The following is a 27,360-nucleotide window of genomic DNA, read 5'->3' on the forward strand; positions in this document are numbered from 1 at the left end:
GGCTGTCCCGGGAGATGGGGGGTTTATTTTATTTATTTCAGGTTGTTAATGCACGGGCTCTTGACTCGCACTCCCAGCAGGGGATTTGAATCCACAAACAGGCGGCGTGCAAGTGAGCGAGCGAGCGTGCGGAAGAGAGAGAGCACACGCGTGCGGGAGAGCGAGTGAGCGAGAGAGAGAGAGAGACGGCGTGAGTGTGCGTCTGTGAGAGCGAGCGAGTATGAGAGAGAGCACACGCGTGCGTGCGGGAGAGCGAGCAAGCGTGAAAGAGAGCGTAAGTGCGTGTGAGAGCAAGTGAGCGAGCGTGGGAGAGGGCGGACATGCGTGCGTGCGAGTGTTTGCGACATCTAAAGCGCTCTGAGATGCAGTTGCATTTGTGCGCCAGTAAATACATGTGAATTCTGATTCCACCTGAAAACCACGCCGTTTCTAATTCTTACATGCTCAGTTGCTTCCGTCACGATGCTACTGTTCATGGTGTAGCTGGATAATGCTGTGGTGTGTGATCGTGTTAGTGTGTGTGAGCGTGTGGGTGAGCGTGTTAGTGTGTGTGAGCGTGTGTAAGTGTGGGTGAGCGTGTGTTAGTGTGGGTGAGCCTGTGTAAGTGTGTGTGAGCGTGTGTAAGTGTGGGTGAGCGTGTGTTAGTGTGAGTGAGCGTGTGTTAGTGTGTGTGAGCGTGTGTTAGTGTGGGTGAGCGTGTGTTAGTGTGGGTGAACGTGTGTTAGTGTGGGTGAGCGTGTGTTAGTGTGTGTGAGCGTGTGTTAGTGTGAGTGAGCGTGTGTTAGTGTGGGTGAGCGTGTGTTAGTGTGGGTGAGCGTGTGTTAGTGTGGGTGAGCGTGTGTTAGTGTGGGTGAGCGTGTGTTAGTGTGGGTGAGCGTGTGTTAGTGTGGGTGAGCGTGTGTAAGTGTGGGTGAGCGTGTGTTAGTGTGAGTGAGCGTGTGTTAGTGTGTGTAAGCGTGTGTTAGTGTGAGTGAGCGTGTGTTATTGTGGGTGAGCGTGTGTTAGTGTGGGTGAGCGTGTGTTAGTGTGGGTGAGCATGTGTTAGTGTGTGTGAGCGTGTGTTAGTGTGAGTGAGCGTGTGTTAGTGTGGGTGAGCGTGTGTGTGAGCGTGTGGGTGAGCGTGTTAGTGTGTGTGAGCGTGTGTAAGTGTGGGTGAGCGTGTGTTAGTGTGAGTGAGCGTGTGTTAGTGTGGGTGAGCGTGTGTGTGAGCGTGTGTGAGCGTGTGTTAGTGTGGGTGAGCGTGTGTTAGTGTGGGTGAGCGTGTGTTAGTGTGGGTGAGTGTGTGTTAGTGTGGGTGAGCGTGTGTTAGTGTGGGTGAGTGTGTGTTAGTGTGGGTGAGCGTGTGTTAGTGTGGGTGAGCGTGTGTTAGTGTGGGTGAGCGTGTGTTAGTGTGGGTGAGCGTGTGTTAGTGTGGGTGAGCGTGTGTTAGTGTGGGTGAGCGTGTGTAAGTGTGGGTGAGTGTGTGTTAGTGTGGGTGAGCGTGTGTTATTGTGGGTGAGCGTGTGTTAGTGTGGGTGATCGTGTGTTAGTGTGGGTTAGCGTGTTAGTGTGGGTGAGCGTGTGTTAGTGTGTGTGAGCGTGTGTTAGTGTGGGTGAGCGTGTGGGTGAGCGTGTTAGTGTGGGTGAGCGTGTGTTAGTGTGGGTGAGCGTGTGTTAGTGTGGGTGAGCGTGTGTGTGAGCGTGTGTTAGTGTGGGTGAGCGTGTGTGAGCGTGTGTTAGTGTGGGTGAGCATGTGTTAGTGTGGGTGAGCGTGTGTTAGTGTGGGTGAGCGTGTGGGTGAGCGTGTGTTAGAGTGGGTGAGCGTGTGTTAGTGTGGGTTAGCGTGTGTGTGAGCGTGTGGGTGAGCGTGTGTTAGTGTGGGTGAGCGTGTGTTAGTGTGGGTGAGCGTGTGTAAGTGTGGGTGAGCGTGTGTGTGAGCGTGTGTTAGTGTGAGTGAGCGTGTGTTAGTGTGGGTGAGCGTGTGTTAGTGTGGGTGAGCGTGTGTTAGTGTGGGTGAGCGTGTGTTAGTGTGGGTGAGCGTGTGGGTGAGCGTGTGTTAGTGTGGGTGAGCGTGTGTTAGTGTGGGTGAGTGTGTGTTAGTGTGGGTGAGCGTGTTAGTGTGGGTGAGCGTGTGTTAGTGTGGGTGAGCGTGTGTTAGTGTGGATGAGCGTGTGTTAGTGTGTGTGAGCGTGTGTTAGTGTGGATGGTGAGATGGCCTCTTGGCGTTGACCTCTAACAAATTAACTTCACCTTAAAATTTGCACCAACTGAAATGCGCAAAAACTGATTTTCGCACAGCTCATAAAGCAGACCGGCTCACTTCCCCCCGTGGTCGTGTGAACAGGGTACGTGCGCGTGCGTGTGCGTGCAGGCCGGCCTTAAAAGGACTCCACCAACAAGTCTGTGTGGCTGCACGGGGGACCTTTGTCTTTGTGTCCGCGTGCACTTTGTCCGTCCGTACCTTCTGATACGCGTCCCTGGAGGTCTTAGCGGCCGCCAGTTGTTCCTGCGAGTGCGTGTAGACGGCCGAGCGGTACTGCGTCCCAACGTCGTTGCCCTGACGCATGCCTGCACGCGCGTCCGTGTCAGTGGGATCGCAGGGACGGAGGGGAGGGGGCGGCACAGATGCGCGACAGTTCGCATCGGAGAGGCACAGCGACGCGTTGTACAGATCGCTCGCCGGCAATCACGCCGTACATTCTCCCTGTCATCTCCGTGCACCGTAGATACGGAGTGGTAGAGGTCTGCGCCGGTGCATCGAGAGGCGTCGCGTACGGGGGCTCTCTTGATCGCTGAGTGTGCAGGACACTCCACCGCACGGCGGAGGGTTAGGAACGCAATAAATTGCCTCCTTTATTTAATTCATGTTTTAAAGAGCGGTGGTATTTCACACAATGAGCACAAACCTCAAGGTCCCGCCGAGCGGCGCGCGGTGCGGCTGCCGCAAACTGCCCGCCGAGATGGCACGGCACCGCTAGCCGCGAGCGCGCAACCACCACCATCGTCATCATCATCAACGGTGATCAATCCACTGCTGGATGAAGGCTTCCTCGAGCCGTCGCCATCTCTCGGGGCCCACCCCTGCGACGTAACGCAATGCGCCCGGGCACCGGCACACGAGCCGATTTCATCACAGGCAAATTCCTGGCAAGCGAGCGATGGCGGGTGGTAGTTCGTCTCCACGGCGAGCCCCACTTGGTCTCTCGCCACAGTGTGTGTGACGCCTGGACCCTGCATATGTTTGTAACAGACAGTGAAACACCGGCTAGCTGGACTGACAGGGGGGAGCCCTTGTCCCGTGGGAATACGTTTGTACGGAATCCGGCTCTATCTGGTGTTCAGCCAGCCGGAGTTTTACTGCATCAGGGCTGTGGTGGTGCTCTCAATTGTGGGATTGATCCAAAACACCAGGCCTTCAGACGACATTGTGGACGATCAAAGAAAGCTCTCGCTTCGGATGACATCACGAATGCGATGACGCTCACTCACTTCCGCCAGCCTGCCAACGTGGTATCAACACACAAGTGTCGATCATCCGAAAAAGTACCCATCAAAAAATCCACAATGGCCTCTAAAAATAAAAAATCCAAATCGGTAACATAAAAAATTCATCCCGAAGTATAATATCTATAGAAGCACAATATACACACACGCACACGATATTCAAACACGGAGGCTTTTCCTTCGGTGTAGGCCTCGTGATTTTAAACGTTTAAATCGATGCGCTCATCTCAAGCGGGAGACACGTGGGGACGTCGGTCCGTGCACCGCAGGGGCAACGGCTGCAGCTGCCGGCACTGCAAGGCGCGTAGCCTTGAGACTCGAGAGAAATTCCGACCGAACGCGAGAAATTCCCACAATCGATGAACTCAAACGTGATTTTATTCTGGCAATTAAACAAGACGGCCCATGCCTCTGCCGATATTGACAAAGTGACCTCCTGGGGTGTCGGATTGGCAAGGGGCAGAGGGGGGGGATGGGGGGGATGGGGGCGGTGGGGGGGATGGGTGGAAGGGTCGCGACCCACGGTTTGAGAAATGCTGGACTAGAGGATTTTTTATTCTGCGCAGCCAACACTTCCACCGCGGCCGCCGCCGCACGGTATTCTGGGAGGCCGCCACTGCGCTGCCCGCAGATCGCCGGGAGAGGCCGCATTATTCACGCGACGTGCACCGCACACTGCCCGGAAATTTTCCTCCAAACATGAAAATCAATTAACATACTCCTCGCAGCGATGCATCACAGCATTCGGTCTATTAATCACACTTCTTAAATTATCGATTTTTTTTTTAGCCTTCCTTTAATTATTTCTGTAATTGGCCATTGATGCAATGATATTTACTCGGCGAGAAGTAATGTCATAGCTAATAGGTTATTAAGATTAGCGCACTACAATTATTTGTCAGCGCTGCTATTCGAGGCATATTATTATACGCTGTGCCTTCAAAAAACAAATTCTTAATATTAAAAAAGCATTCTCTGCTCAAGGTCACTTCTCTGGGGACTGGCGTGGATGAAGGACACGCTGTACGCTATCAAAGCGGCAGCGCTGGCGACAAAATAAAATAAAAATTAACAGTCGCATTTCACGGGCTGCCACCATTACATCTGCCACGGTCGCGCCCGTCCATTGTGGAACCGTCACAAAGCCCGGTCTCTGTGCCCGTAAACTCTCACACACGGAAAAGACAAAATATCCCCCCCTCCCCGTCCCCATAGCCTTAACAGACTGTAGGGGCAAGTACTGTTAGCGAGCACCTATGATGGCCGGCACGGCACACGAGGGGGTGGGTGGCCAGCACCACGCCCGGCCGCCTTCGTCTCTCCAAGTGGCGATGATTACACAGCGCACCAGGTACTAATTTGAGGCCGAGTCGACCAAGAGGAGGCCCAGGATAATCGTCACCGGTGTTGGCCGTGAGCAGGAGTCGAACTGGTGTCGCCGGGTCCGTAGCACAAAACACGGCACGGACCGTGTCACAATCACCCCGACAGAAACACGGCACGCAGCACACGCACACGGCACGGTCATCACCATCATCATGAACCATCATCTAGCCACTGCTGGACGAACGGTTGCCAGCATAATCGACATTCCCCGTGCATCAATCCGCGAGGCTCCCACACGCGCAGCCGATCTCATCGCTCCATCTCCACAGCGGTCGTGCCCTCGGAAACATTCCACCACCACCAGTCTCGAACATCGGCCATTATCGCTTTGGTCACGTCACCTGCCTAAGCCGACACGTTGTCTCCGATTGGCGTTTGTGTTCCGATCTGCGGCACCGCTCCTCTGTCTCCGCATCTCCGTGAAAGTGCGAGCGCGAATCTCTCCACGCTGCTTTTGCGCACTCCTCGGCGCTGGCTCCGTTTGGACGGTGTTCGTATCCCTGACCCCACGCGCAATGCGGCGGGCGGGCAGGCGGGCGGGCGGCACGCACCGACTGCACCTTCTCCTGGTGAGGCACACTTGGAATGCTGCTTTTCACTCTCGCGATCCAATTTTCAAAAAGCTCTCCCATCCCGATATTACTCGCTTCCATTCGAAAAATGTTCTCGCTATCAACTTCCAATAATTTCCCGAGGTAAACATTTATTTTCTTCGAGTGTCTAGCCAACAAATATTTGAATTCGCAAGCTTTTATTTTTCCCGTGTTTATTTTGAGCCCAAACCTTTTTCAGACTTCATACCAAGTTCCCCCATTGTCCCCTAGAGGTAATCGGTATCGGAATAATTAAGGCATTATTATTATTATTAATGTAATAGGTGGCTTCTATTTTTATTCTTTTTAAATATTTCACGGATTTCACTGACTTACATTTTCTCACTTGGCATTCTAATCCTCCTCCCTCTGTCTCTCCCCTTTCTTCGCGTCGTCGCGCACAGCTTCTCTCCCCCCCACCACCACTACCCGCTGTGCCCCCACCCTCGGCGTTCATTATTTATAACAATCACACATCCACCCCATCACTTTTACTTCTCCGCAGATTTGCATCTGTTGCTCAGAATCCGTCTAAATTCTCCTACCTCCCGAACTAGACTTGTTCACAGTCTAAAACTCACCTTGGGTTTTTTTTTTGTCCCGCCTGCAATTAACTTTGTTCGGTCTTTGATGACGAGGAATCGCACGGTGCAATCTCAGCGGCCCGTGATCATTTTGAATTTGCAACGCGGAACGCGCACAGCATGGCACACTTGTTCGCTCACAACGTGGCCCACGGCACAACTGTCTCCTGCACAGCGCAGACACGCACACGAGTACACACAAGCGCACACACACGTCGCACATCCGTCCCCTGAACACAAACACACGCAGCACACTGGTCCTCCTCACTCACACAGTCTGCCCAGTGTAAACACACACACACACAAGTCCACACACACCTGCCCTTGTACATACCCCACACTTGGTTCCTGCACAAAGACAAAGATCCCCTTCTAAAGCCTTAACAGATTAAATCACGAAGCGTCGTGATTTAATTCATTTTATTTTATACCGACGTGACTTTACCGAAAGAACCAAAGAGTATGGATCCCTGCAGTCACGAAAACCTCAAATCTAGATTGACCTTAACAGACTGTTGGGGAAAGTTCTTTTAGCGAGCATCTGTGAAGGCAGGCACGGCACACCAGTGGGTGGGTGGTCAGCACCACGCCCGGCCGCCTTTGTCTCCCCAGTGGTGATGTTTACACACCGCACCAGGTACTCATTTGAGGCCGAGTCGACCGCTACAATACCGCTCCCCTCGACACACAGACATTCACCCACAGCACACATGCCCCCTCCGTACACACCACATGGCCAACTAATCTCCAAAACACACACACACCACGCAGACGGCCCACACTTATCCCCTATATACATGTCCACACACACACCCACACCACCAATGTCTCCAAGACATACACATAAAGACAAAGCACAGACTGTTGGGGCAAGTGCTGTTAGCGAACGCGGCACAAGTGGGGGCGAGCCAACACCACGCCCGGCCGTCTGTCTCCCCGGTGCTGATGTTTACATCGCACCAGGTACTCATTTTAGGCTGAGTCGACCTTGGCGAGGCCCAGGACCGGTTAAAATATTCGCCACTGCTATTGGTCGCAAGCGGGAATCGAACTCGGATCGTTCGGGGTTCGTAGCGCAGTGGGCCAACCACGGCGCCGCCACTCCCCGTACCGACCACGCACGCTGGCGTGCTCACACACACACACACCTGTGTCGCTCATGCACACGCACACATCGCGGTCGTCCGCACACCTGCACATACAAACACACACCCCCGCACACCTGTGTGCCCCTCCACGCTGCGCAACGCGTGGGTGCGTAGCGTGCCAGCGAGCGCGCACCCGTGCGCCCACGCCGTTCGTGCCATCGCACGCACTCTATTTTCACGGCGCACACAATTAAACACCAACGCCTCAGTTGTTTGCCACGGCCGCCGCCGGTAATTCCTTCCCGCGCCGCCCCGCCGGTGAGCGGCGGCGCGAGGGGCCCTCGACGGGACGTGGCCGCTTCCCCTCGCTCGCGTCCCCATTCATCTCCGGCTTTAGCCGCCGCCCGCCTACAGCCCTCGCCGCTCGGCAGACACCTGCCCGTCACGAGCGCGCGCAAACTCTCGCGGCACTAGTTTTAATCTGGCGCCCGCCCGCCTGCGCGGGAACCTCACTCGGCTCCGCACTGCGGTATTCTCACTCCAGAACACGGTTCTTTCAAAAACCGGCAAAAAAACGCCCGGGGCACCGCGTGCGGTTTGCCCACGTGGCGTCGGCAACGCCGATGTTCGGCGCAGGATTAAACACTTAATTTTGCCGCGCGTGGTAAGAACGTCAAGGTGGCAGCGTTCTTCTCGCCCACGGTGTGGGAGCATAGCGGCGAGCGGTGCGGCTTCGCTGGGGGACCCCGTGGTTTTGTGGTTGACACCTCGTGTGTGTGTGTGTGTCTGTGCGCGTGTCTCTGCATGTGTCTCTGCGTGTGTCTCTGCGTGTGTATTTGTGTGCGCGGCAGTGTAGTGGTTGGCGCGCTGCGCTACGAACAAGGCGAATCAGTGATAAATATCTGAGCCAGTCCTGGGCCTCCCCTAGGTCGACTAAACCTCAAATGAGTACCTGGTGCAATGTGTTAACATCGACACTGAGGAGACAAACGCGGTCGGGCATCGTGTTTGCCATACCATCCTATTGCGCGCGACCTCCCGTCCTTCATAGGTGCTCGCAAACAGCCCTTGCCCCAACGGCCTGCGTGGGTTGCACGGGCGATCTTTGCCCGCGTGCGTGACGGCTTCTCTGCGTGCGTGACGAACGCACGCGCGTTCCCGGGCAGCCCGAGATGTGTGGCTGCCAAGGCCAATTTAATCAAAAGGCAGAGCGCATGACAGCGGAGGTCAGGGGTCGCGGGGTCAGACGACTGGCAGCGGGGTCGCAAATAACCAGGTTGGATGGTTTTATGGCGCCGAGGGCCGGGAAGAGACAAAGACGACACACGCGGCGCTGACACCATTAACTTGATGGCGACCTTACATTAATACGAGCGCAAGAAGCCACATCCTCTTGACGCTGCCCGGATGGTTAAGTGCGGCCCGATAGCCCGCCGACTCGCGTACTTCTGGAATTGCGCTTTGCCGTTAATTCACAGTTTAATTGGCGACCCACATTTATTCAAAGCGTGTGCTGCCAACTGCCTGGCGCCTGCTCACAAGGCAGGTAACGACAAACAAGCACTGCGAGACGCGCTTGTCGCAAGCGAGAGAATCGACGTTCAGTGACGAATCGACGCAGCGTTGCGTGCCTACGCATTTGCGTCCTTTTGCTGAAACGAGACTTTACAGTCCTCCCCATTAAAACAAAGACAAAGATCCCCCTTATAGCCGTAACAGACTGTTGGGGCAAGAGCTGTTAGCGAGCAGCTATGAAGGTCACCAAGGCAGACGAGGCGGTGAGTGCATCACGTCCAGCCAGCTATCCCCTCAGTCGCGATGTTTACACACCGCACCAGGTACTCATTTGCGGCTCAGTCAACCTAGGGGAGGCCAAGGACCAATTTAGATAATCGTCACTTGGTGTTGACCGTGAGCGAAAATCGAACTGGGGTCGCTGGGTTAATAGCTCAGCGCGCTAACCGCTGCATCTCCCGCTTCCCCATTACAAACACATGCAGCTACAGACAGACGTATGTATGTACGTTGAACTTCTTACTGCACCGTACGTAGCCAACCGAGCCCATCGGAGGTGAGGTGCAGGAAGAGCGTAGAGACGCCACGTGCTGGCCACACTCACCGCCGCGGCACAGCGGCAGGGTGCGCGCAAGTTCGTTTGGGGCGGCTCACAACTCTAGCAACGTCTGGCTGCCGCCGGCATTCCGAATGTGTCCGACTGATGAAGGCTTCCCCGCGCCGTGCTGGTGACTGGCCGTCGTTTGGCCGAACGTCGCCGCGCCGTGGGGCGTGCGGGCAACGAGGGCCGGGTCAGATGCCACCCTCGCCACCGACGGTAGCCGTGGCCCGGGGAGTTGAGCGTAACCTGCCGGGGCTCGGGGGGCGGTGACGCGCTAACCGCCGTGCGACCACTTCCCCTATAAAAGCGTGACGCGTTATTATTTGGCCCAGAGCAGTGATGCAGACGGTGAAAACCCCAAGCCGGCCCCATCAGGCTCACAGATATCTGCAGATCCTTCCCCGTCGCTCGGGTGCGCGTGCGTCTCGCTGGGGGGGGGGCGTTCTCCTTCAGGCAGGCGGCCGTGTTATTCCAGCAGTGGCGGCGTCTAATTAAAAAATCCATAGGTTTACAAAAAACAAGAGGAGGCGGGCGAAGGCAACGCCGGTCAATGGCACCTGATTTAATCTCCAGCACGGGGCGAGGGGGGCGGCACGCGCGGCACACGGAGAGGTGAGCACACGGAAAGACAAAGCCTACGTGTTACAAAGAAGACAAAGATCCCCCCGTGTAGCCTGTCGGGGCAAGTGCTGTTCGCGACGAGCACCCATGAAGGCCGGCGCGGCACACGAAGAGGGTGGGGGGTGGCCAGAACCACGCCCGGCCGCCTTTGTCTCCCTAGCCGCGGTGTTTGCACACAGCACCAGGTACTCATTTGAGACCGAGTCTATCCAGGGAAGGCCCCAGGGCTGATGGAGATCATCGTCACCGGTTTTGGTCACGATGCGGAAATCGAACTCGGGTTCCCGTGTTCGTGGCGGGGTTCAGAGAGCACCGATGTCCGCCGCGGCTGGGAACTGAACTCGGGCTGCCAGGTTGAGAGCGCAGCGTGGGTGATCCAATCCCGCAACGCGCTACCAGCAGCAATTGCTCATTGAAGGGGCTCGGATGACTCAATGCTCATTGGCTTTGCGGGGAGGGAGGGGAGGTGGACACCAATTCACTTAATTCCACAATGTAGAAGAATGCTTTCAGGTACGGACGTTTAGCTAGCGAGAGGCTTTCAACGACGAGAGGGAAAGAAAGATTGCTGCGCACGACGAGCAGAGAAAGAGAGAGGGGGGGGGAGTACCGCGGCCGCGGGGAAATTGGGGGCGCAGCGGCGGCGCGCGCACAAGACCGGGCCCAAGCCTCTCGGCTCCTTCGCGAGGTCCCCGCGAAGGAGGCCGGGCGACTCGGGGGTGGGGGGGGGGGGGTTGGGGGAGTCGCGACCCACGGTTTGAGAAATGCTGAACCGGAGGATTTGTTGCGTGGCCGACACATCCAATCAAGCCGCAGCACGATATTCTGGAAGGACGCCACCCGTGGATCGGGGGGCGGGGGGTGGCGACGGGCGGGGGGGCGACACCGTGTCACGGATGCCGAGCCGGCGCCGCCGAGAAGCCTGGGTTCGAATCGGGGTTTCGGGATGCTCTTCGTGAAAGCGAGTTCTCGGCGTCGAAGGCAAAGTGACTTTCTGCTGAAATCATCAACGGGACAGACGAGGCTCGTCTCCCGTGTACTCGGATAAGCTGCGTCAACGTCGCTCGCTCGCACCCAGCCGCCAGCGAGGTCAGGACGAGCAAGAAGCGCCGAGGACAGAGAGAACGTCACTTGACCGCCACTTCGAAAGCAATTTACATCAATTAGCAGTCATCAGCGATGCATGCTAATTCATGCTAATGAAGGGAAGGCGACGGCTCTGCGCGGGCGGCCTGGCATGATGACAAGCACCCGCACGATGCCAAACGTCCCGAGCCTGTCGCGTAGAAGTGCCAAGAGGAAACGGGCACCCAGAGAACCTGTTGGCCAACACGCCGCTGGTGCGGCGTTTTTAGAATTCCAGTGGAACGATGGCAGCCTCACTCCAAACTGCCTTCGCCTCTCAAACTCGAAGCTAACACATTGAGAATTATTTTATTTTTATTAAACCAACAGCGCTGGCACAAATGCATCATTTTGCCGCCTTATAATGCCGCCTTATAATACGAACACATTGCACGCCAGCGTTTATGGTAATGGCAATTAAAGACTTTACATTTACACGAAATATAAATTGGAAACGTGACAGGTAAAGGAGAGCTGGTTGGCATGTAACCAACGTATGTATTCGCGCTGCCCCGGCCGATTCTTGACAGAGGCCGTCACGCTCGTGTTGCCAATGGCTCACGTGGAACCCACGAATTTCATCGCGACGAACAAATCGCTCGAATTGCCGAGGATCGGCGACGACCGAGGCAACGTTCATTCACGCTCGACTCTGCTGATGAGACACCGCGTGTCGAAGCCGGTCAAGAGTTTGCGTGTTGACGAATCAACGCTGCTGACGTGCTCCCAGAAGGCCGTGCAGCCGATGGGTTGTTGAAGAAATGCTTTCAGTTTTTTGCGCGCAGAGGCGGATTCGTTAAGGGGACGGACCGTCCGCTTAGTCGTGCTGCGATGTATTTCCTCCTCGACGGGAACCATTAATCATCGAGTTAATTCAGATTTTGGTCGACGGCAACACCGACGTTCAAACGATGTAGGCGCGTGTGCCGCAGCATCTTCCAGCTGATTGTACTTGCCTCTCTCTCTCTCCCCGTTGCTACCCCGCAACCCACGAGGCAACTTCTCGCCAAGACAAACTCTCCCACACGCAACGCCCCCCCCACCCCGCGACATCCCCGGCGCCGCTTCGCTCGGTGGCAGAGCGAGCGCCGTCTCGGTCGCCGTCTGCCACGAAGCGTTTCGCTCCGGAAGCCGCTCGCGCCCCTGACGGGACGAGCTCGACGGTCCCGGGGCTGCACCGTTCGCGACGCGGCCGCGCGACGATGCACCGATTCGCCGTTCTAAAACGTCTGTCCTCTCGCTTGACGAGATGCAACAAAAGCAAGTTCACTCCGCCAGGCGACCGCGTCCCAAGCGTCGAGACGGTGCTCGCCCCCTCGTTCTCCCCCCAGTGACCCGGTGATTTCAGAGGTCACGATTCGATGCGAGAAGAGATCGTTTGTCGTCCCGGTTTTGTCGCCGGCTTCACAGCGCAAGCTTTGTTCGCTCAATCAACCCAAATGTAGCTTTAGCATAGAACGCGCATATGATTTGCACAAGACGGGACACAATTGATTCTCACCCATCACAATTCCATGCTTGTATCGGCAGCGTCATAATAATCGAACTTAGTTGATGATCCATCCGACGCAGGCTCGGCGGCCAGGCAAGGGTGCGTTGGCTGGACTATTAAAATCGATTGATATAACCCGCGGTGGATTGGAGGCAAGCCAGCCTGAATGTTTATGGGTAGGACAGGAATTATTGTACGGGAGTCCACAGTTCACAAGCAAAGAGAATAGAGGGCATGACAGCGGATGAGAAAACGCCATGCGCCTCGTGTGGACTGGAATACAAACACAAAATATCCCCCGTGTAGCCTTAACAGACTGTTGGGGCAAGTGCTGTTAGCGAGTAGCACTTATGAAGGCCGGAACGGGTACACGAGGGGGTGGGTGACCAGCACCACGCCCGGCCGCCTTTGTCTCCCCAGTGGCGATGTTTACACACCGCATCAGGTTCTCATTTGGGTCAGAGTCAACCTAGGGCAAGGCCCGTGAACGGTTCAAATAATCCTCACTGCTGTTGGCCGTGAGAAGGAATCGAACTTGGGTCGCCGGGTTCGTGTCCGCTGCACTGCTGCTCTCCAAATACACGCACATGCGCACGTACGCATTCACACGCACGCACGCACGCACTCGCACGCTCGCACGCACGCACTCACGCACGCACGCACTCGCACGCACGCACTCGCACGCACTCACTCACTCGCTCGCTCGCACGCACGCACTCACTCACTCACACGCGCGCACGCATGCACGCACTCGCGCGCACGCACGCACCTTGAGTTGGATTGTGACTCTCCCAGAAGACTTTAAGCAGCGACTCGAAGGAGGTGTCGTTGGGGTTGAACACCACGCGCACCACCTCCGTGTGCCCCGTCAGCCCTGCCCGGGCGATAACAACAGGGAGGAGGGCGGCATTGCTTTAGAGCAACAGCAGCAACAGCAACAACAGCAACAACAGCAACAACTTAAACTGCAACAATGTCTCCACTGCGTCACACGTGTGACACTAGCCGGCACATTAAAGGGCCTGGGAAGAAGAAAATGCTCATTTCAATTTACGAAAATAATTACCGTACGCTTTGCAAAGGGATTGCGCAACACGCGTACACGTTCACGGCACTGATGGGGCACGTGCATTGTGCATTGGGCGGCGCGTCCAGCGAGCACACGGTCGTCGTTGGGAGCGCGTGAAGTGAACGTGCAATAGTTGGGCACGCAGTCATTGGGTGGGGACTCGGTGAATGACGGGCGTTCGTTTGACACGCGATCAGCGAGCACGCGTTGAGCGGCTGAGCGTGCGGTGGTGTACGCGGCTCGCCGAGCCTTGAAATCGCTCGCGACAAGGTCTCGTCGCCAACGCAAATGAGAACCCGCCGGCCGTCCCAGCGGTCCGTCTCCTCCCGGGACGCACGGAACGCCATTTGCAAGCGACGCTTCAATTAGCGGAGGCGGCATGGGGACGACGAGGAGGAGGCGCGAGGCAACACATCTCCATTCCCAACACAACGGCACAGGGCGCACAGACGGCCCGACGCACGCACGCACGGGTGCACGCGCCGCGCAGCCCCGCTCGCAACGACGCATAAACGTGCAGCTGCGCACGGGAGCAGTGAACCCAGAGAGGTGGCGCGATTGATCGCTCGACGCTTCCATGCACCGGCGGGGGAGGGGGTGGGGGCAGAAGTCGGAGGGGTGGGCGGGCGAGCGGTGCACGGCGCATCGCCCTCGCCGGCATGCCGCTCTGATCGCGTCGCGTGTGCCGACGAATGCTAATTTATTTAGTGCTCCTTGAAAACACCGTGCGGTGCAATGCATCTCTCGCCGTGGAGAGGGCCCTCGTCTCTACTGACTGCCGCTGGGCAGGCGGTGCCAATTCGACATTACCACAACAACGCAGGGAAACTATTGTGCGAAATTTACAGAAACGTTCAAACGTGCCGCTGCTTTTGAGTTGCACCGCGCGTTGCTCGTCACGACGTCCCACATTCCGCTCCCCATACTGGCAGCTCTTTCAGGAATTGGACACGGGCAGCTTTTTGCTTCCCCTCGGTTAATTTGGCATCGCCGGCAGCTGCTGGCGTTCCATGTGGGCCGTCCGCACGGCAACAGTGACGGCAACGGCAGCGGTGCCTGGCAGGGCGACACAATTGAGGGAGAACGCGAGCTGCTCCAGCCGTCAGACGTCGTGCCGAACAACAACAACAACACTACCTCAAGACCACATCAGCTCGATGCACTCAAACGTGCGTTACGTTTATGGGCCGAGCTGCCTGCAGACTCCACATGTGGAACACGGAGGCAGTGGCAGTAATGGCCGTAGAGATAATTCTCACGGCCTCATCCCCACGTGCACAATCCATGCACGGAGACATCACGGAGCAGTGAGCAGCCTCGATTATCTGGCAGCAATTATCAAAGCCGATTTACCGAGGGCACGACGCACCGTAGACCAACAACACTTCAACGGCGCTGCGCTTTTGACAAACACAAGTCATTGCCTTTTCAGTGCTTGCAGCCACAGCTGATGCTATGGGTAACTGTGATCCACCGATCCACAGAAGCAAACGCTGTGACCCAGCGTTGCGGTTTAACTCTTGCGTGTTTGGTTGGAAAGGGGCGTCTCAGAGCGTTCCTCATGAGCAAGATGCAACAACGCCAGGGTGGTTTGTTCGCGTGCCTTCCCTTTGTGTCTTCGTGGTGTATTGCAGTTAGCGTGTGTGTGTGCCTGTCGGTGGGTGTGTGTGTGGGTGAACATGTACATCCGAGTGTGTGTCCGTGTGTCATTGTACGTGTCTGTGTGTGTGCTCGTTTGCACGTGTGTATTTGTGCGTGCGTGTGTGTGCGCATTTCTACGTACGTGCTTGTGTGCATATATATCTGTTACAGGCTATACGGACATTTGTAGGGAGCGGTGGCGCAGCGGTTAGCACACTGTGAAACGAACCCTGCGACTCGAGTTCGATTCCCACTCACGGCCAACACCAGTGACGATTATCTGAAACCAGCCCTGGGCCTCTCCTAGATCTACTCAGCCACAAATTAGTACATTGTGCCATGTGTAGACATCGCCACTGGGGAGAAAAAGGTGGTTCTGGCCACCAACATCTTCATGTGCCGTGCCGGCCTTCATAGGTGCTCTCTAACAGCACTTGCCCGAATCATCTATTAAGGCTATATGGGGGATCTTAATCTTTGTGCGTGCGTGCGTGTGCGTGGGGGTCACGTGCAGGTGCGTCGTGTTCGCTCGGCCAGACGTCGCGGCGTGAATGAGCGCTGCGCCTGTGTCGGCGTTCGAGCGTGCGCGCACGTGCGCGGAATTCATCAGCGGCGTTCAGCAGGGGCCACACACACACGCATACACACACACGCAAGCAAGCACACACATACACACACACGCAAGCACACTGGCACACACGCGCATGCGCGCACATGCACGCGGGCACATGCACACGCGCACAATTGCGCGCACAGATGCACACACCAACGCGGCAAGATTATGCTTCTCTGCAGTAGTGACAAGGGAGGCCAGCGCAAGCACGTAGCCACCCACTTAGAGACAAAGACGGGCACACCTACACATACGCACACGCGCTACACGCGCACACACGCACACACTGTACACCCACCGTCGCGCACATCCACCCACACGGACGCACAGACAAAGACGGGCACAAATACACGCACACACATGCACACACACCCTCGCACATGCGCACACCCAAACATGCCCGCGCGCACACACCCACTCGGACACATCCACCCGCGCATACATGAAAGACAAAGAGACGCAATTGAGCACAATGCGATGCACTCCGTCACGCACAAAGACAAAAATCCCCACACAGTCTTTAAAAGGCTGTTGGGGCAAGCGTGTTAGCGAGTCGCACCTATGAAGGCCAGTATGGCCCGAGGAGGTAGGTGGCACAATACCACGCCCAGCCACCTTTGTCTCCCCAGTGCTGATGCTGACACACTGCACGAGGTATTAATTCATGGCTGAGTCGACCTAGGGGAGGTCCAGGACAGGCACAGATATTCGCCACTGATATTCTTCGTAAGCGGGAATCAAATTCGGGTCGCTGGGTTCATAGTGCGGCCTGCTAATCACGACACCACCGCTAGCCACAATCCCATACAGACATACATACATGGAACACACACACACACGAGCCCCAAATTACTGATCTGAATGAGAATGAAGACAAGTGAACTCTAGTAATCCTCATGAACTCAAAGCGCATGACGTCATGTGTTGTCTCACACATTCAAAGGGCACCCCAATTGGCAGCGGTCCCTGTGTGGCACACAAGGTGACTCGGCACCGGCCCGCAGCAAGTGGGCATTAGTCTGCCAGTAGGGCGGGGCGCGGCTGACTCCTGTGCGTGACCCCAATCGAGTAAGGGGTCGCGTTCATTCTTTTTCGAATTCGGCCAATTTGGAGGGCGACGCCCGGCCTGCTCATTCCGAGCGTCCATTGTGAAGCGGGTGTCTTGACGGTTACAACGCACAGTAGAAATCAGTATATTTGGGAGTAACCCTCAGTGGGCACGGAAGCTTCACTACACACAGTGCCGGCCTTACACATGTGGCAGGACGGGTTTTATACGACGCTTCCCGCACCAGCGTTTGTTCCGAGGACGCCATCGTGCATTACCGGCGGGTTTTATTCGAATATCTCCACGATTAAAAAAAATGTACATCTGCCTTTCGCACGCACACTCGCTCGCATCCGTGTACACGCGCACACGCACACACACAGGCGCACTGCTGCCACCACGATCACGCTCCGACAGTCGTCGGCACGCGGCTCTCGAGCAGGTTAAACGCACGCCCACGGTGACACTCACTCACAAGACTCGCTCGCAATGCTGACGATATCACCAAAGGGGACATCCATACACATACACATGGACCACAATAGACCATTGGGGTAAGTGATGCTATAAGCAAGCACCAATTAAGTGGTGTGTTCAACAGCATGCCCAAACGCCTTTGTCTCCCAGGTACTAGTTTTAAATCCGATTTGACCTGGGGGTGGCCCTGGATGGGTTCAAATATCACTCGCCACTGCCGTTAGCCGCCAATAAAACTCCGGTTGCCAGGCTGGTAGCGAATTGCGCGAACCACCGCGTCACCGCTGCCTACAGCGCAAGGAGACACAAACAACAACAGCAGCAACCGCCGTTCGCCACGAGGTGGCGGTGACGTCACCACGGCGCTTCTGCCAGGCTAGGTGCACAAAGACAGAGACACACACAAACAGACGCGGGTGCTCGCACACGCACGCGCACTCGATCGCTCAGGTAGCAGAGTTAGCGCATCTTAAATTCATTACGCCTCCAAAAGAAGCCCAGCATTTGTCCTTCAGCCAAAACCAATTCCACTCGCAGCGTGGCTCAAAAGCCTCGGCGGGCAGCACCCCGGGGCCGTGCAGGCACGCGTTTCAGCACCCCGCCCACCGCGGACAGCTACCCTCGCTCTCGGCGCCGGAGCAAACAAAGCGCTCGCTCGCTCGCCTGCAAGCCGCGCACTGTAGCTGCGAGTTTTTATTAATATTTGAGATGAAAGGATGGGAATCGGGGGGGGGGGGCGGCGGCAGTGGTGGTTTGGCGGTGGTGGGGGGCGAGGCGAGAGCAAATGGAAGCTGTATTTACTGCATTACTGAAAGACAAACGGACCTTTTGAACCGCAAAGCAGCCTCATTTGTATGATTCGCGACGAGCGGCGATGGTCGGGAGGGTGGGGCGACGTCTGTCTCATTGAGTGACCTTCATCAGAGGGGGCTCCGTGTTATGACAGCAAATGGCAAATGTGACATTTTTGAGGGATAAATATAAACCAGGCGGCTTGTGCACGCGGCTAGCGCCGGCTCCCCAGCCCATCGGCCTCGCCCATTAAATATCGCCCACTGCACGCCACTGCACGCCGGCGTGGCCAAACACAACAGCACGTGCGCCGAAGGATTCGAAAGATCGCGCGATGTTGGGGGGGGGGGTGGGGGGGGGGGTTTGCTGGCTGGATTCCTGACTGAACGTCGCGCGATGACGTCACCCGCATCCCACGGCACCGAGCTGTGTTCGTGCGTTGCGCCGTGCTGACGTCACGCACCCCACCACGCACCCCCCCCACACGCACCCCCCCCCCCCACGCACCCCCCCCGCCACGCACCCCCCCCCCACGCACCCCCCCCCACGCACCCCCCCCCACGCACCCCCCCCCACGCACCCCCCCCCACGCACCCCCCCCCACGCACCCCCCCCCCACGCACCCCCCCCCCCCACGCACCCCCCCCCCACGCACCCCCCCCCCCCCGCGCACACCCCCCCCCGCGCACACCCCCCCCGCGCACCCCCCCCGCGCACCCCCCCCGCGCACCCCGTACAAATGAGCGCGCCACGCCATCACGCTGCCCTATCATGGAGCACATTATACAAACGCTCTGCTGGCTCGCTGGCTGCAGGGACGGAGGGACGGACGGACGGTCACGTCTGAAGGACATGCGCCATCCTAGTCTTTGTTGAAAACTCGTGCCCGAAGATGGACGAGAGGCACAACAACAACCACCACAACAACCACCACCACAACCACCACCACAACCACCACCACAACCACCACCGTGTAGCGAGGAGTAGAGCTGGGGACAGCCCTGGCTCTGACCCTCGTTCCCGCGATGCGCTGTATACAGCAGACGGCACAGCGCACTCTCATTGCCTTCTGCGGCAATCGGCCACGGCGTTTGCTGTTGCGAGAAGAATGCACAGATTTTTGTAAGCCGCAGAGGCTTTGTCCGAATACATAACGCTAGAGAGCGGCGGCGGATGATTGTGTGCGTGTCTGCTGCATCGTTGATTTTTGTACGAGATGTCAGTCATTGCGTGTGTGCGTGTTGTTATGTGCGCGCGTGTGTATTTAATGCATGTTCATTGTGCATGTATGCGCGTGTGTGTGGCGCACGCCGTGTGTGTGTGTGGCGCATGTTCGTGCTAAGTGCGAGTCTTTGTCCGGGCGTGGCGCTGGCCAGCCACCCCCTCGTGCGCCGTGCCGGCCTTGACAAGTGCTACTTCACAAACAGCACTTGCCTCACCATTCTGTTAAAGGCTACCCGGGGGATCTTTCTCTTTGTGCGTGCCTTCGAGATGCAGCCTGCGCACGGGAACACAAATGTTTGCCCATGCGACTGCACAATCACTCACGTACACGAGCACCTACACATACACACACGCGCACGCTCGTGTCTCCTGCCCATGCATATTTTATCCCACGCAGGCACGTGCTGTATAAAATGGACGATGGAGACTTCAAGGAGGGTAGATCACACGGGGAGAAGACGCGACGCCGAGAGGAGATGGCAGACGGGGAACGTTGCCGCGGCGATACATCTACGGCAAGCGGCGCTTCCGCTCGCGATGCCTGCATGAGAATGTGCCATCGGTGTATAATAGTTGACATCATAGGTTATACAATAGTTTATTCGACGTTCGTGCAAATCACGCGCGAGTCTTGTGACGATGTCGCGTTTACCGCTTGTGGAGGGAACGGGGAATATATTCACGTATATGTACAAACGGGATTTACCATCTCGTTTGTATCGTTTCTTTCATTGAAATCCTGGATGGTGGCATGGAATTGAATCCCTTGCTTCGAGGTGTGAATGATTTACATGGCAAGAACAGGGAGAGCAGAGAGAGAGAGAGGAGAGGGAGAGAGATCAGGGAGAGAAGCAAGATAGGGGGGAGAAGCGGCAGAGTAGTTGGAGAGAAGGTGCAGGAGTGGGTAGAGATAAGTGAGAGATAAGGGAGAGGAAGAGAAGCGAAATAAGGAAGGGAAAGACGAGGAAAAGAGAGAAGAGGGAGAGAGATAAGGGAGAGAAGAGAGCGAGAGAGAAGCAAGATTTAAAACAATGAGAGAGAAGAGCGAGTAAGGGAGGGGGATGTGAAAACAAGGAGAGATTTTTTTTGAGGGGGGGTGGGGGGTGGGAGAGAAGGGGACGAGGGCGACGGAGGGGGGGGGGGGCAGGTTGCCGTGGAAACCCCGCACGGTGCGCGATGCGTTCAGCCACTTGCGTGGTCGCGCCGCCGTCGCTTTGTCGGCGAGTAATGGGCGCGCGCGGCGAGGGCGGTGTTAAGTGGTGCGCAGTTTACTGAACAAGGCGACGACGCAAGGAAAACTCGGAGCGAGAGGCGGCAGGTGGGAGTGGGGGGGCGGGGGCCGGTGGGGTGGGGGGGGGGGTGCTGGAGGGGGGGCTAGGAGGGCTGCGAGGCCGTAGGAGTGGGAGTCGGTGGCGGGGGGGGGGGGATTGGGCTGCGGCGCGCCAGGGAGCCGCGTGGTCCGTCCAAGCGAAGCGCGGTGCCGGGAATCGGGGGTCACGATTCGGGCCAAGAAGCCCCCGTCCCCGTCCCGCCCGTGCCGTGTCCTTCACCGCTTGCGCCGTGTCTGCTCCTTAACAGGTTTTATTCACGGCACTCGACCAAACCTAATAACATCGCATTTCATTTGCGCGGATCGATCTCGGTTTATCGTTGCTCCACGGACGATTTGATTATTCAGGTAGCGCGACGCCTTAGGGTTCGAGAGCGGCTGCTGACACCAGCGCCACGACGGAAGAGCGACACGGGCCACGCTGGATCCGCCGGCACGCGGCCAGTGACCACGTGGGTCGATGGCACACGCAGGAGGGACCGGCTCTGTCAGGGAAATGCCTCGGGCTCAGTGGTAATCGTCGTCGTCGTCGTCAGCCGCGGTGAATCCACTGCTGGACGAATGCCTCCCAAGGCCGCCGCTACCCGCCACCTCCAGTCCCCGCCGAGTAGTAAATCCCGCGAGCACCTGCCCCAGGACGCAGGCGAGCCCATGTGCACCGCTCCATCTCCCCGGCGGACGGCGTTTCTCTCGGACGCGCTCCAATCCCGCTGGCCACCGCTCCATCGACCGCCGGCTGCGTCCACCGCCGCGGCTACGGCCGGGGGCCTCTGCCGGAGCCGTGCGCGCCGGCTGCTATGGCGGTCGACCCCCACGCGGTGTTACGCCGCTCGCCGCACACGCACACACACACACACGCACACTCACACACACGCACGCGCGCACACACGCACACACACGCACACACACGCACACACACGCACACTTGCACACACCCCAGTCGCCCCCCCCCCCCCACCCTGTGACACCCACAGACGCAACTCCTCTCCGCATTTAGAAAGATCAGGCTCCTCGCAAGATGTTACAGTGGGGAATAATCAACACCTCTTGGCAAAGGAATAAAAAAAAAACCCTGTCTATATATAAATAAATATTAAAATATTTGTGCCGGTTTTCTTTTTTTACATTGACTCCCTTCAGCCGCAGGAGAAATGTTGACATCGTGAGGATGTTGCGATGCGGCTAAGAAGTGAATCCTAAACAAAAGAACCGGCCCAGACCGGATTCCCCGGTCATCACGGCGCATCCCCAGCACAGAGGGCTCCAGAGTGGAGGCTCCAGCATGGAGGTCCTATTACAGAGGCTCCAGCATGGAGGTTCTATTACAGAGGCTCCAGCATGGAGCTTCTATAACAGAGGCTCCAGCGTGGAGGTTCTATAACAGAGGCTCCAGAGTGGAGGACCTATTACAGAGGCTCCAGAGTGGAGGTTCTATAACAGAGGCTCCAGAGTGGAGGTTCTATTACAGAGGCTCCAGCATGGAGCTTCTATTACAGAAGCTCCAGCATGGAGGTCCTATTACAGAGGCTCCAGCATGGAGGTTCTATAACAGAGGCTCCAGCATGGAGGTTCTATAACAGAGGCTCCAGCATGGAGGTTCTATTACAGAGTTCTATTACAGAGGCTCCAGAGTGGAGGTTCTATTACAGAGGCTCCAGCATGGAGGTTCAATAACAGAGGCTCCAGCATGGAGGTTCTATAACAGAGGCTCCAGCATGGAGGTTCTATAACAGAGGCTCCAGCATGGAGGTTCTATAACAGAGGCTCCAGCATGGAGGTTCTATAACAGAGGCTCCAGCATGGAGGTTCTATAACAGAGGCTCCAGCATGGAGGTTCTATTACAGAGGCTCCAGAGTGGAGGTTCTATACAGAGGCTCCAGCATGGAGGTTCTATAACAGAGGCTCCAGCATGGAGGTTCTATTACAGAGGCTCCAGAGTGGAGGTTCTATTACAGAGGCTCCAGCATGGAGGTTCTTTGCAGAGGACAAAGCACGGATGCTCCATCACGTATGTTCCAGCACGGAGGCTCCATCACGCGATGATGCGACCATCACAATTTGGGATCGTAAATCACAATTGAGAACAAATTCATTTTTGGGTTTTTTCCCCCTCACTGCTGTAAGGGGCCACACCTGAGCGACGCAGTCGTCTGGAGACGCTGGATCTGCTGCAACTGTTGCTGCTGTTGCTTGGACCGTCTCGTTTGCACGGCGCTGCCTCATATATCATCCGTCTCGTTCGCACCATCAGCACAAACCTGACATTGCTTGCTCATCATCAAAACGCACCACACGATTCGATGCAATGCTTCAAGCGCATGACAATTTATTGTAATCGACAAATCGCTCCACGCCCAAAGGAATGCAAGATGCATCATCCCGTCCAGGTACAGCATCGACTTGAGCGGTCCAAGCACGTGCAGATCGATCTTATATAATTCAATTGTGCGAGAAACCTTACGTAACCGTCTCTTATTCGGTACGCGATGCGGTGAACCTCCGAGGCAAAGCCTCCGCGAACGCCGGGCGGCGCAAAGACCTCGTTACTTTATTTGCGAGCGATGTGAGGATCGACGCTAAGCACCCCCCCCCCCCCCCCCCCCATCGACATGGAAAGTGGGGACTTCGTGAGATGTGTGACCGGGGGTTTACGACGGGAGGATTGCTGACGGACGGTTCCCCGCGCGCGCACGCACGCTGCGTCCACCACCCCTTCCCCGGCCAGTGCGGTCGGGCAGCAGAGCGGCTCAGGTTGTTCCGAAGGGAAAGCCCAGGACTGGTTAGGATATCACTTACTCACGTGAGTCATGGCCGGGCATCGAACCCAGGTGGCCGGCTTCATAGAGCAGCGTGCTAAACCACTGCGCCACTGCATTTGATGTATATCCTTGTTCATCTACATATTAGTATAACAGTCACCCTATATCTGTTTAATGTTTATGTAACTTCATTTGTAATTGTGCTATGATCAGTGTAAAAATGATCTGCATGAGCTGGATTGCGCTACAGGGAATTTGTTATTTAACACCGATTTGTGCTTGTGCGATATTTTCCATTTGTCCGGTAGCCACGTGAGAATTTCTATTTGCCTCATTGCTGTACTTTATTTGTTTAGTGTTTTTGTCGTTTTCGTGACGTGGATTACTTATCCAGGTGAGATTGCACCCTGGTCTCTTCGAGTTCTCACCTGGCCAACCAAAATCATCCTGAAATCACTGCCCCAACAAAGGCCACGGGCGCACGCACACAGAAACTCACCAAGCCTCACGACAAAATAAATGTGAATTATTCACCGAGCGAATTCACCAAAGTATTTCTTGGGAATGTGACTGATTTAAAACCAGCAGCTGCGAGCAGACCGCATGTCAACGGACAATCACTACAGGGGAGCACAACGCGTGCACGGGGCCCACAGGCTGACATCATAAATAATGTTGCCTGTGTTTATTTTTTTACGGAGCAAAAGACACTCTTGTTTGCCTATTATTTTAATATTTTATTACTCACAAGCCCATCTCAGCAGTGCAGGGGTACCACGATTTTGTACCACGACGCTGTGCTGCACCAAACGAGCCCCCACGGTGTTCGCGGAGAGCCATTACCAACAACGCCTGGCACGCAAGCGGAGTTTGTGAAACGCACCGCACACTGCCGCAGAGAAGTCAAAACAGGCTCCGAATTCACTCTTTAACACACACAAAATGTCGCTGGAATTTGTACAGAAGGCACCATCGACTCGGAACAAAAAGTTGCGCCGTTTTAATTTTTATTTCCTCCAGGAGGCCAACGAGAGCTCCCCTCGCCTGGAGGCGCTTGCGCCAGCGGTGGCATGAGCAAGCAATTGCAGGGCTGCACCTTCACCTCGCAGTGTTTTGACCTTGGCGTGCGATCCATCACAACTAGCACATGACACACGCTGTGTGCAATCACGCGTAATGGGGTGATCTCGCACTCAGCGCCTTTGCCAGGGACAAGTTGGGTGGCCCACGCCACGGATGACGGAGACCGCCGCTTTGATGACAGAGTTTAAGATGCGATGACAGGACCTGACACGACGCTGGAAGAACAGTTGAGGTGAAATTGGGGCTAGGCGACAAAACTTTTTCAAATAAAAAGACATCATTCGCGAGACCGGGGACACGGTGTGCCGGAGAGAAATGGAGCAAACTTAATAATGTGTGCGAAAAGAAAATAAACCGCAATGATTAAATCACGAAGAAAATGACAAATAGTAGGGTAAGGGCTCCTTACGGGTCTGCTGAGCAAGACGCTACGGTCCGGGCCAGACGCCCATCAAGGCCACAGGGCTGCACAAAGCGCAACTCTGCAGACACAGCAAGAGAGAGGGCCTCTCTCTGGAAGACGTCGTGTCCTCCCCAAAGCCTGTGACCCCCACGCACAGCTCACGCATGCAGTGTCCCTTATGGCCCGCGACAGCATCATCGCCTGCCACAAATGGATCGATGAAGGTAAATCTCTCCTCCTTGTGGCGCTCGACGCCTCGAGTTTCCACCAAACTGATCACAAGCAGCGTACAAAGAGCCGTAAATACCCAAGTTGACCGTTGCCTGCACGAGTCTGCGTAGGTATCGCGATCGCGAGAGTTGACAAAACCCCCCCGGGATCACCCAATCTTCACCAGATCCCAGGCGGCTAAGCGCAGGTTTGCGTCTGGCGAGTTCTTAGATCGAATACTGGCAGGGAAAACCAGGTGCTATAGGCCTGGCCTACGAGGAGGGCAAGGAGATATCAGCAGAGCAATGGCCGCTTGAATCTATCTGCGCGAGTATGATATCCTCGTGTGTGTCCGTTTGTCTTTTTCAAAGGAATCCATTAAACTTGCCACTGCAGGAACGTTCATAAAGAGACCCAAAAACTCAGTGATGCCTCGCTGGATACACACACATACAGACCTCCGACGTCCCCACGCCACGTCAGTCACGGCGGTTGTTTGACCGTACTTCACCGCGCTGGTCAGTGTGGGTCAGTGAAGGAGGGGGCCCATGGCCGGTCGACGTCAGTCACCTCTGGCGTGAGCCGTGGCCAGGATCATCATTCCCACCCATGAGCTATCGCCGCGTGTGGCCAGGACACCTCTGAAGAACAACCAATAGCTCAGTGGGCTTTACCTGGCTAATAATAATAATAACTTAAGGTCAATGAATAAATGCATTTCGGTCGATGAATTGTGACGCGCAGAGTGCCGCAATGGCGAAGCTGCGTAACTCTGCGCGGCCATGAAACTCCGCTGCAGCTCGTGTCTACGGCGAGGAAGCATAGAAGAATCTAGGTCGAGTAAGGGTCGGGGGGGGGGGGGCGGTCGGTGGGGAGGGGGGGCGGCGGGGTGGGGGGCACGATTCACAGCGAGGCATCGGCTCGGGCAAAAACACCCAAAACTTTTAGTGAACTACCACTGGATGTGCAGTGCCCTCCTTCACCGGAACGTCCATTACTGTGCAGGGGGCGACAGTGGTAGTAGTGATGGTGGTGGAGGAGGCGGTGGTAGTGGCAGCGGTGGTGGTAATTTAGCAAGAGCTCACGGTTTTTGTTATTCTGAGATAGCCTTAAAAACTAAATAACGGGAGCACTCCGATAGCAATTATCCTAACAGTGTTTGCCCGGAGGCCTTGAGCAAATGAATAATTCATTTGAGCGTCGAGATAAAAAAAAAAGATCTGCACTTCAAACCCCAAAATGAAAGTGGAACTGTGTGCACCGAGGGTGGTTTCAAGGTCGTCTCCGTACTCTAAGCCCAATTGCTTCTCGAATGATGTTCACATAGATCTATTCACACACACACATATATCTGTACATATATAAATGCAATTCAAAAGTGTATTTTTACCCGGTTGTTCCTCTTTAAGTGACAGTTAAAATGACAAAGCACTTCACTGTGAAGTCAAGAAACAACTTTGCAAGTTTCTTGAATCCCACCCAGCAGTACAATCAGGTACACCACAGACAGCCGATGGGCAGGCCACGTGTGATGGGGTAAAGTGTGGGGACTCCCGCCGCTGCCAAGATGTCTTGCCAGCCTGGAAGAGTAGGCCAAATTCCCTCCAGAGGGGCTTGTCCAGAGCTTTGTCTCGTGTAGGCCCTTCCTTCATCAGTGGTGTCAGGTAAGCAATTGCAGGGCTGCCCCTCTGTACGTGTGAATGTTGAACTTCGTTCGCACCGTACGTAGCCAACCGTGCGAATCGGAGGTGCGGGGGAAGAACAACAAACGAACCACAAAAAGCAGTTCGAAAAATAAACGAGTTTTCCATCTAGATTTAAAAGTGCAAAGCTCCAGCGGCTTCCCAATGTCTGTAAGGAAGAGCGTTCAAGACGGCCGCAGTAAACGTCAAGGCAGCTGCGGATGGTAGAACATGAAATCAATTATGCCGAGAGAGTCGTGAAAACAAAAACGAAACACTCCCGGCACTCGTGCACAATTTGTGCTGCCAAATCGACAAATTAAGCCGCTGTGTACATAAATAAACACAAAGTTTCTCCAAGAGCCTGGAATCCCGCACCCTCCAGGCCCCCCCCCCCGGCCCCCCCCCGGCCCCCTCCGGCCCCCTCCGGCCCCCTCCCCGCCCCCCCAGTGCCTGCGTGGTGTGCCGGCAACAGCGAGGTCACCTGACGCGGCGATGCCACTGGCAGAGCGGCGCTCGACATTTCCTCTTCGCGGACGA

General features: G+C 56.0%; 1 protein-coding gene across 3 annotated transcripts in view; it reads right to left on the minus strand.

Moving 5' to 3' along the window:
• Positions 1–27,360, minus strand: part of MSRA (methionine sulfoxide reductase A) — a 94,971-nt gene that overhangs the window by 11,364 nt on the left and 56,247 nt on the right. Inside the window, exons 4-5 of one of the 3 annotated variants that reach the window (XM_078594025.1) lie at positions 13,258–13,362; positions 2,441–2,547 (exon numbers count right to left, since the gene is read on the minus strand). In XM_078594025.1, the coding sequence (XP_078450151.1) occupies positions 2,441–2,547; positions 13,258–13,362 (212 nt within the window). The remainder of the gene's footprint in view (positions 1–2,440; positions 2,548–13,257; positions 13,363–27,360) is intronic. The other 2 variants (XM_078594027.1, XM_078594026.1) reach the window with 2 other exon arrangements.

This window comes from Lampetra planeri, chromosome 5 (assembly GCF_965212315.1).
Source record: "Lampetra planeri chromosome 5, kcLamPlan1.2.h2, whole genome shotgun sequence".
NCBI lineage: Eukaryota > Metazoa > Chordata > Hyperoartia > Petromyzontiformes > Petromyzontidae > Lampetra > Lampetra planeri.